General features: G+C 46.1%; 1 protein-coding gene across 2 annotated transcripts; it reads right to left on the reverse strand.

The window, feature by feature from the left end:
- Positions 1–1,571: 1,571 nt before the first annotated feature.
- On the reverse strand, positions 1,572–9,108 carry LOC116546644. 2 transcript variants are annotated; one of them, XM_032272838.1, is made up of 5 exons: positions 8,374–9,108; positions 6,111–6,239; positions 4,052–4,113; positions 3,434–3,528; positions 1,572–1,922 (listed from the first exon to the last, which is right to left on the reverse strand). In XM_032272838.1, exons 2-5 carry the CDS (start codon positions 6,177–6,179, stop codon positions 1,639–1,641), a joined length of 510 nt encoding a protein of 169 aa, XP_032128729.1. In that variant the 5' UTR covers positions 6,180–6,239; positions 8,374–9,108; the 3' UTR covers positions 1,572–1,638. The 2 variants fall into 2 exon arrangements, with proteins under 2 accessions (XP_032128729.1, XP_032128728.1); XM_032272837.1 differs by lacking the exon at positions 8,374–9,108 and adding an exon at positions 6,401–6,626.
- Between the last annotated feature and the right edge of the window lie 974 nt (positions 9,109–10,082).

Below are 10,082 nucleotides of genomic sequence, written 5' to 3' on the forward strand. Positions count from 1 at the left end.
AGGAGGTGGCGGGCAAGCCATCGGTGGTCCTGAACGGCCAGCCATGAGGTAGGACGAGTAGGGCAATCCTGAGCAATGATGATGCTGTGCTGCAGCCATATTAACCTGCAGGCAGAAGGAGGAATTGTTCTGATATGTATTAATTTGATGGACAGAACCACCACCACCAACACAGGCTGAACCTTATGTTGCTGCTGACAGGTTTTTGCACCTTTCCATCCTCCGGGTTTCAAAACAGCAGCATCAGTGTCATGAAGTCACCCTTCTACTAAGTACCACCCACAGCTGGGGAGGGAAGAAGAGTCACTGGGACAAACTGTTTTCTCCACATGCCACTGCGTCTGTCTGCAAATGTAGGCAGGCTGGGGGCCTGCCCCAGGGAAGACAGAGTCATAGCGCAGTAAGGAAGAAGCGTGTTTCAGACACGAGAGTGTCTCTGTCCATTCTCATTCCTGCCTCACCGCCATCACCAGAGCATGTTCTTTGCATCAGATAAATAGTGAGTAAGAGAGGCATGAAAAGCCCATTGTCCACACATGCATTACAGCTTCTTGTTGGAGAATGTTCTCCAGGCCTTTTATGTTCTGTCTCTGAATCTCAGAACTCTGCAAGGCAGTGTGACCACCCTGCTCCAAATCGAAGAAAACAGAGGCTCCCCGAGGAAGAAGAGCCCAGGGTCACAGAGCTTGCAGGAAGCAGAGTGGAAGTCTATTGCAGCTCTGCCTGCAGGACCCTCTCATTTTCCCTCTGATTCCCTTCTGGACAAAGGGTCTTCTTCACTCTGGGGGTGACCCCATGAGCACAGATGGCTCTGGGGTAATGTGGATTCTTGATGACAAGCAGGGAAACTGGGAGAGGGTTTTCTGACAGAACAATCTGACATACAGAAGTCAGTTAGGCATGGCTAGACTATTTCTTTTAACTCCCAGGTAATACAAATTTTAAGTGCATTATGACTTAAATAATACTTTTGTCCAGGGTAAAATAAGGTGGGAATTCTTAAAAAAGCAAGTTTTAGAAATGTGTTTAATTTCAAGTGCACAGTTCCCATCATGTGTAATCACAAGACTCAGCAGCTGTTGAAGGTACAGAGGCCACATGAGAACCAGCATAGCTAAGCATCATTTAAGGCCTTGGTTGGGAATTGTCGCTGTGGGTAATAGGTTATGCTCACTTTCACTAACTCACAATCGAGGCATAGTTTTTACTACAAATACGGAAACTCTGACACTTAGAATGTTAGATAGGGGCGCCACCAAATGGGGGTGAAGGCGCTTTTGCACAACACAGTTACCAACAGGAATGGGACTGTGATAAACTACAGAATTGACCTTGATGAAGAGCATTCAAAATTGCACAAAGCACATATTTATGTTGGATTAATGAGTTTTCACTTTCATCACTTCTGGGAATACAGCAGATATTTCAAATGTCACTCACCTACCTTACAGAAAAAAACAAACAAAATCACAGCAAAATAAAAGGAAACCCCAATAATTCAGAAATAGACCCCACAACACCTTGAGTAAAAGATCAGTCAGAGTTCACTGGGCCGTGAGACCTAAGAAAGTGGAGGTCAGTGGCATTCCTCATGTTATTTTGGAAACAGAACAGTAAAAGCCCTTCAGCCCTCAGTCCCTAAGCATTTATGGCTTCTGGAGGTGCCACCCAAGATGAATAGCTGGGAATGAAGAAGCCAGAAAGCTTATGGGAAACATTTTGCTTCTGAAAAGTCCAGACAGAAAAAGCATCACAGAACCTACATAGCAGAGGCCAGGCCAAGAGAGGACGAGAGAGGAAAAGACTACAGTGTCCTGATACAGGCAGAGTGAAAATGACCCCAGCATTTACCTTTGTCTTCTCTATGTTTTCTCTAGGGATGCAGCTGCTGCTCCTCACGGGAACCAAATGAGGTCCTGAATCTGCTAAGGGTAAGAGAAGGGAATGGGGCTAAATCTGGCTCACATGTTCTGTGCAGGATAAGAAACCCTCCACGCCTTCTGCTGCCATCTCACTCTCTTTGCCACACTCAGGTCCCTTACCAGAGGCGCAGAGTTAACTGAACAGATGCATCAGAGGACCCCGGAGCCCTCTGGGCCTGAGCCTTGAGGAAGATACTGCAGAGTCCTGGCCAGGGGTTTTCTTAACTCTCAACAGGCTGTGGACAAGTCGGGCTCTAACCAGCTGGAAATGAGCTTTAAATCAGGGGTTCCCAGTACACATCAAAGGAAATCACCCATCATGTGAGCACAGACTCCAAATTAAAATAGAAACAGCCACGGATGTGAAGAACATCTATAGGCCCAGGACAGGAGCAGCACTGCTCCTTTCCTTCAACCTGTAGGGGCATTTAAAATCCTGTGGATTCATAGTGAATCTAACCTCCATATCTCACCAGGCATTGTCAATATTTATGAACAGAAATGAAAGAGACTAACAGTCATGAGGAAAGGTAAGCACTGCAGAAATTAAATGGGGGCTGGGTGCGGTGGCTCGCACCTGTAATCCCAGAACTTTGCAAGGCTGAGGTGGGCAGACCACTTGAGGTCAAGAGTTAGAGACAAGGCTGACCAACATGGTGAAACTCTGTCTCTACTAAAAATACAAAAAGAACAAATTTGCCAGGCATGGTGGCAGGCACATGTAATCCCAGCCACTTGGGAGGCTGAGGCAGGAGAATTGCTTGAACTTAGGAGGCAGAGGTTGCAGTAAGCAAAAATTGCGCCACTGCACTTCAGTCTGGGTGACAGAGCAAGGTTTTCAAAAAGAAAAGGAAAGAAAAGAAAGAAAGAAATGAACTGGAAAGTTTTAGGGTCACACTTCAAATGTTAGAGGAGTAAGATTAAATAGAAATTTAGCTTACTAAATCAGTTATATAGTTCACAATAAACAATTTAAGCAAGTAAAAAGAATGAAGGAAGTTCCCAAAAGTGCAAATAAATGCTTCTTTTCTTAAAGCAGATCTCATGTACTGCTTTATTGATCCATGAAGACATTGCCCGAAAATCTCTGCTCTCATCAGCACTTACAGCTCCCATTCTAAAATGCTATTGTTGTTACTTTTCTCAAATGAAAGAAAAACAAAGCCTTCACACTGACTCAAGGTGAGAAGAGGAGCTGGCCCATTTGCCTTGTAGGCTCATCTTCACAGTTAAAAGTAACCACGACGTCAGTGGGGGGCAAAGTCCACAGTCAGTGGAGGGGTCTGAGCTCCACCATTCACACAGGACCAGCCAAGAGCCATTCAGCTAGGGCACCTGAGAAAAATGGGGTCCTGCCCCCCAGCGGGACAACGGTTCTCTTCATAAGTGCTTGGAACTGTTTCCAGGAAACATGACAATTACCCCACCTGAGCCCTCACCCCCAAAAGGAGAAGCAGGGTGTGTGGACTGTGCAGCAGAAACTAAGCGGCTGCCTTCACGGGAGCTCCTACCTCGCCAGAAGGCGTTGTTCAGGCACAGGCGTTTCTGGGCTGGCTCCTCACTCATGTGTCTCCCTGGCACTCTCTTCTTTTTCCTCATTTCCCATCTAGAAGGCAAAGAAAGAATTGACTTGAAGAAGAATTAAAACGCCACGTTCTTTCCTAGACACTTAAAGCTTCATCATTTTTTTTTTTTTTTTTTTTTTAGAGACAGGGTTTCACCATGTTGGCCAGGTTGGTCTTGAACTGCTGACCTCTGGTAATCCACCTGCCTCGGTCAAAGCTTCATCTTAAAACAAAAACATCCTTTAAAAATGACCGTAACAACTGAGTGCAGTGGCGCATGCCTGCAATCCCAGCACTTTGGGAGGCTGAGGTGGGCAGATCACCAAAGGTAGGGAGTTTGAGACCAGCCTGACCAACATGGAGAAACTGTCTCTACTAAAAATAAGAAAAAGGCAGGCATAGTGGCACATGCTTTTAATTCCATCTACTCGGGAGCCTGACGCAGAGAACTGCTTGAACCTGGGAGGTGGAGGTTGCAGTGAGCTGAGATTTTGCCACTGCACTCCAGCCTGAGCGACAGAGACTCAGGCTCAAAAAGAAAAAAAATCCATCACAACGACCTACCTGTGCTGCTTGTAGGCAGCCTTGCTCTCTGCCATCTCCCTCTCCAAGGCTTGAGCACAGAGCTGTGGGGAGAAAAATACATCCACGTCCTCATCTGGCAGACTATGCCCAAAAGCAAGGAAAACAAACAAACAAAACTTAGCCAGTTGTCAAGAGCCTTTCTTGCAGAAGAGGTGACCTGAAAAAGCCACCACGCCCAGCCTGAAAGAACATCTTTCAAGTTCTTTATAGAATTTGATTTTTCTGATTTTAACTCACAGGTAATTTAGTTAAAATCAAAAGTGGTACATTAAAAAAATCCCCTCCCCAGGCGTGGTGGCTCATGCTTGTAATCCCAGCACTTTGAGAGGCTGAGGTGGGTGGATCACTTGAGATTGGGAGTTTGAGACCAGCCTGGCAAACATGGTAAAACCCCATCTCTACTAACAGTACAAAAATTAGCTGTGTGTGGTGGTGACCACCCATCATTCCAGCCGTTCGTGGGGTTTTAAGGCAGGAGAATCACTTAAACACATGAGGTAGAGGTTGCAGTGACCAAGATCACACCATTATATTCCAGGCTGGGTGACAGAGCCAGACTGTCAAAAAAAAAAAAGAGAAAACTTCCCCCAACTTATATTGACAATTCTCTGCTCAGGACTAGGTGGGGTAGAGACTGTTAGATGCGGCAGGGCATGGTGGCCCACAAGTGTAATCCCAGCACTTTGGGAGGCCGAGCCAGGTGGATCACCTGAGTTCAGAGCTCAAGACCAGCCTGGCAAAAATGGGGAAATCCTGTCTCTACCAAAAATACAAAAATTAGCCAGGCATGGTGGTACATGCCTGTAGTTCCAGCTACTTGGGAGGCTGGGGCAGAAGACTCACCGGAACCTAGGAGGCAGAGGTTGCAGTGAGCTGAGATTGTGCCACTGTACTCCAACCTGGGCCAGAGAGTGTGACTCCATTTCAAAAAAAAAAAAATGGAGAAAGGCAGTCCCGAATGGCGGGTAATTTTCTAGGTTGTAAAAATAAAACATACTTCCTCTTCCCTTGAATATAAAAAGCATTGTGGGATTAGTGCTTTTTTCTTGGATCATTGTTCAAAAGGAAGGTCAGCCCCCAGACAGCCACGTTTTACTGTCATGAAAGGCAAGAGAAAGTGGAGAGCTCACTTTACCCAACAGACAAAAAGGCTCAAATGATGACAAAACTTAGCAGCCAAATTCCTATCAAGTACAGACTTCGGACATACTGATCCCTCTCCAGCTGCGACCGGGAACACGCACTTGGATGATGTCATTTGAAATTATACTGCCCGGACACACTCTTCATTGATTCTCTGAAGGGCAGTTCCAACAGATTCTCTGGGGTTTCTCTGCATCACGAGAGGCAGTGCGGCTCTGCCCTTCACCGTCCTGCAGTTTGTCGCCTCTTCCCCATGATCTCAGAGGAACTTTGTCTCAGGCCAACTTTGTTCCTTGGGCTCTTTCAGTTCCCCTAAAAATCACTTACTCCCCCTCTAAATTGCTTCCATCTCCATCTATCTTCCTCTCCCCTGGAAAGACGGTGCCCTTTAAGCATCAACCATCTGACCCTTCTTGCAGTCTCATTTTTCGGCTGGCTCCCATGTTTATGCCTCTTCTATGATTTTCTTCTCCTGTTAAGCTGTCTGTTGTTAGTTTCTGCAGTGAATCTTTAGAGAGGAGAGTGAAAGCTTACCTTCCAGCCATACGAAAGAATTATAAAGCAGAAATGTTTGGACAGAATTTCCTATTTAACTACCAAAACATCATACTCCATTTCTGATAAAGATCACAAGGGTTAAAAAACAAAACAAACAAACAAAAAACTTAGTTTTGACCCAAATCTCTGTTGATATTCTATGAGACAAACACAAATCTATTTAATTTAATAATGTAAATGGCAGATATTTTAATAATGCTTATGCTAATAAATCATTTCCCTGATGTTTTTGGTAAAACCCAATATTCATAATAAAGACCAGACCATGAATTGTTTTAAATAATTTCTTCTTATGTGTGATTACAAGTAGACCTCTACAGGAAGTTAGTATACTCACACAGAAGCTAATTTTTCGGAGGAAAAGGCCAACTGTAGAAACTCCCAGAAACACAATGGTGAAAAGCATCCACAGAACGCCAAGAAAGTCATGCCCAGGATACAAAAAATCAGGTGGAAAACTGATGGCCTGGAATAATAATAGTTGAAATAATGAAAAGATCAGTGACATTTACAATATTTCTGTAAAAAATAATAATCTTTTGAAACCATCGACCTCCTCCAAGAGGTAACCACACCCCTCAGATATCACCAGGGGATTCCACTGATTCAAAAAAGCCTGGAAGTTACCAGTCTCATGTTCTTTGCATGGCTGGTAGTGTGTTTAGGCATTCGAAATGTACAGTGTCTTTTTTTTTTCTTGACATAAAGCAGGGATATCCAGATTTTTCACTTCCCTGGGCAATATTAAAAGGAGGAAACTTGTCTTAGGCCACACATAAAATACACTAACCCTAACAATAGCGATGGTCTAAAAAATATCACAAAAAGGCCAGGCATGGTGGCTCATGCCTGTAATCCCTTCACTCTTGGAGAGTGAGACTAGGGGATCACCTGAGGTCAGGAGTTCCAGACCAGCATGGCCAAAATGGTGAAACCTCATCTCTACCAAAAATACAAAAATTAGTCAGGTATGGTGGCAGGTGCCTGGAATTGCAGCTACTCAGGAGGCTGAGACAGAAGAATCGCTTGAACCAGGGAGGCAGAGGTTGCAGTGAGCCAATGTCGCACTATTGCACTCCAGCCTGGGAGACAAAAAGGAGACTTTGCCTCAAAAAAACAAACAAAAATTACAAAAAAAACACAAAAATTACAAAAAGAAAACCTTTTTTTCTTTTTTTTTTGAGACAGTGTCCCACTCAGTCGCCCAGACTGGAGTGCAGTGATGCAATCTCAGCTCACTGCAACCTCCGCCACCTGGGTTCAAGCCATTCTCCTGCCTCAGCCTCCTGAGTAGCTGGTATTACAGGGACCTGCCACCACGCCTGACTAATTTTTATATTTTTAGTAGAGACAGCATTTCACCATGTTGGTCAGGCTGGTCTGGAACTCCTGACCTCAACTGATCTGCCAGCCTCAGCCTCTCAGTGAGCCACCACACCAGGCCTGTCATTTCTTTATATTTAAATAACATAAGGACTCGAAGACCCTTTCTCCTTTGGGTCAATCAGTGATCTGCACCATACATATTTTACAAAACCAAGGACAATACAGTCCTCCCTCACATCCTGGTCACATCACTCCTAGTGACTCCCGCATTGCAAACCTCCCAGCAGGTGCAGCCCTTTCCTCTCCATCTGATGGGCTTCTCAGCTCCCATCACACTGACTGGACGCAGACTCCCTAGAGGCAGCCCCCAAGAGCAGAAGACAGGGATGACACAGAAGTTCCTCAAAAGTCATCAAACCAGATGACACAAAACTCAAATGACATTTCACTTTGTTTTGGTTTTGTTTGAGACAAGAGTGCAGTAGACATCTGACTAATCATTTTTGGAATCTTTTGTAGAGATGGGGTTTGGCTACGATGCCCAGGCTAGTCTTGAACTCCTGGACTCAGGTGATCTGCCCACCTTAACCCCCCAACGCGCTAATTTACAGCCCCGCATTGTGTAATATGCCACGTGACACAGCCCAATAACAAGGAAGAAACCCTGAGGGCCCAGCGTCTACTCACATGGGTGGATTGATGGCTGGGAAACCCCAGCAGGAGGAGCCAGAAGAGCAGCCACGGCACCCGCATGGCCTGGTCCTCTCAGCGCGGCCAGGACAGAGGTGGGGGTGGCTTAGGGCTGAGGGAGGGAAGGGGATGGGGATGGGGCAGGATCTGAGTTGGGGAGGGGGATGGGAGGGAAGGGCAGGGAGGGGAACGGGGATGCCGGGCACCTGGAGGAGGGGGAGGAGAAAGGAGTCTAGGAAAGGATCCGGTTGAAACTAAGTCTTCAAGTGCGAGTGGGAGGTTCAGCTACAAGTCAGGGAGAAAGTCTATCAGGGAAGCCACAGGACACGTGGGGCAAGAAAGCGGGAGGCTCAGAAGCAATTAGACGGAGACCAGGGCTCTGGTTTCCACCAAATCTTCTCCTGTTTGGGTGCTGCCTAAGCAACCCTAGTGCTTTATACTCCCTCTCCACCAATCCCTGGCCCCGGAACGTGGTACCTCACAGTGGACATTCCACGGAGCACCTGCGTCCTCCAATGCCCCTCCCCCATCTCAGCCCTCAACGTGACTCCCAAGGACAGGTCCTCTCTGAAACCTTCACAGACCTCATTTCTGGTCTTCCCCACCAGCTCCCTGTCCCTGCTTCTGGCGGCTCCTTCCTTCCTGAGCTTCCAGGGTTTCTCATGGTCAGTCCTGGCTGCAAAACATAAGAAACAAATGATGGCGGGATGGCAGGAAGAACCTCACACACAAGCAGAGTGGGAGGCTCTACAGCTCCCTTTCAGCCACTCATATTCTAAGCAACAAAACATCAGAAGGATGTGGAAGGTCCCAACAGTAAAGCATCTCCATCACATCCACGCAGCCATCGTCCATCATCCTGTATCTCAGGAACAAATGTTGGAGCTACACTGGTTTTAAGCACGCAAGGTACATTTACAAAAATTAACCCAACTTATTTTGTTCATCAAACAAATCTCAATATATTTCAGACAAATCTAATCACACAGCAGGTTTCTGGTCACAGAATTGTGCTAGAAGTCAATGATTAAAAGCTAGCCAAAAATTATTATATGCTTGGAAGTGCAAAGTCCCCTTATAAGATAACAACAGAAGAAAGAATCCAAAATGAAACAAGACTGCCTTTACACTCATTGAGAAGATCATAACGTGGCTATCAAATGCCTCCCTCTGGCCCAGGAATTCCACTTTGCGGCACAAGGTTGTGTGGTCTGAAAGCACCCCTAACACACCTAAACATGTTAACATCTGAAACAGGGTGATGGTGTCACTTATCTATATTATCTTACTGCCTGTGAAGGTGGACTTTTAATTCTGAACCATAATCAGGGGAAGAAAACCAAGTTGACTCTCACACTTGAGCTCCCAGGGATGTCCAATGAATCTGTGCATTTCAAGTGACAAACTTCATCAGCCTCTCTCCTGGGAGATTTGGCCACAATACCCAGAGGATTTGGCAGCATCATGAGTGATGGGTGGGGAGTGCCAAGCAGGTGGGCAGGACACAGGGGTCTGGTGACCAGGCCAGTCCCCCACTGTCCATCACCTTTCCTGGCCCCATCCTCACCTAAACTTCCCAAAGGCCTGTCTCTGCCTGATCACACAGAGTGTGCTCAAACTCAGGCCTTTCGCAGCTGAAAATCACTGCTTTCAGTCTCTTTACCATTTATTATGACATAAAGCTATTTTAAACTGCAAATATTCTATTCATGCTATAAATGGAAAGCCAATGCCTTTACCATAAATATAAAAATAACCCTGAGACACAGCAAAATAAAACAAAACAGGGATAACACAACTATGGCATTCAATTCTATTCGTCTGCTGTCACCTGCATAAAGAGCCCCAGATTTGGGTTGTCTTGGTTGGAAAAGGAGAGACCAAGTAAGTGGGTGTTGAAATCAGATTAGCCCAAAGTGAATGGCAGAGAGTACCATGATGTCCATGGAGGGTTGCTGGGGTCACCTTCATCATAGCACAAGCAGAGACAGGGCAAAGAAGGAGAGGTGAGCAGAGTTTGGGGCCTCAAAAACAGGGGAGGTAACTCATGCAGCCCAGGAAAGTCTCCTCAAAGCCAAGGTCAACCTCCCTTGCAGGCAGGTCCCTCATGAAGGCAGGGCCAGGCACCTTAGATTTGAGACCAGCTATGCTGCTGACCAGCTGTGTGACCCTGGGCTGGTTTCCTTCCACATAATGGGAGTGTCAATGGCTGTGTCAAAGACTGTCTGAGGATGGGAGGAAGCAACATTCACCTCTGTACTGAGTGTCATCACCTCCCAAGGACATCTTTCCT

Source organism: Sapajus apella, unplaced genomic scaffold, assembly GCF_009761245.1.
Source record: "Sapajus apella isolate SASKATOON/1434 unplaced genomic scaffold, GSC_monkey_1.0 scaffold1179, whole genome shotgun sequence".
In the NCBI taxonomy this organism is placed as follows: Eukaryota; Metazoa; Chordata; class Mammalia; order Primates; family Cebidae; genus Sapajus; species Sapajus apella.

Coding starts and splice junctions, on each gene's coding strand:
- LOC116546644 (XM_032272837.1), bottom strand. CDS start 6,442: ATGCCTAAACACACTACCAGCCATGCAAAGAACATGAGACTG. Junction 6,240..6,400: donor ATGCAAAGAACATGAGACTG/GTAACTTCCAGG, acceptor TTATTATTCCAG/GCCATCAGTTTTCCACCTGA. Junction 4,114..6,110: donor TCCGAAAAATTAGCTTCTGT/GTGAGTATACTA, acceptor TTCTCCCCACAG/CTCTGTGCTCAAGCCTTGGA.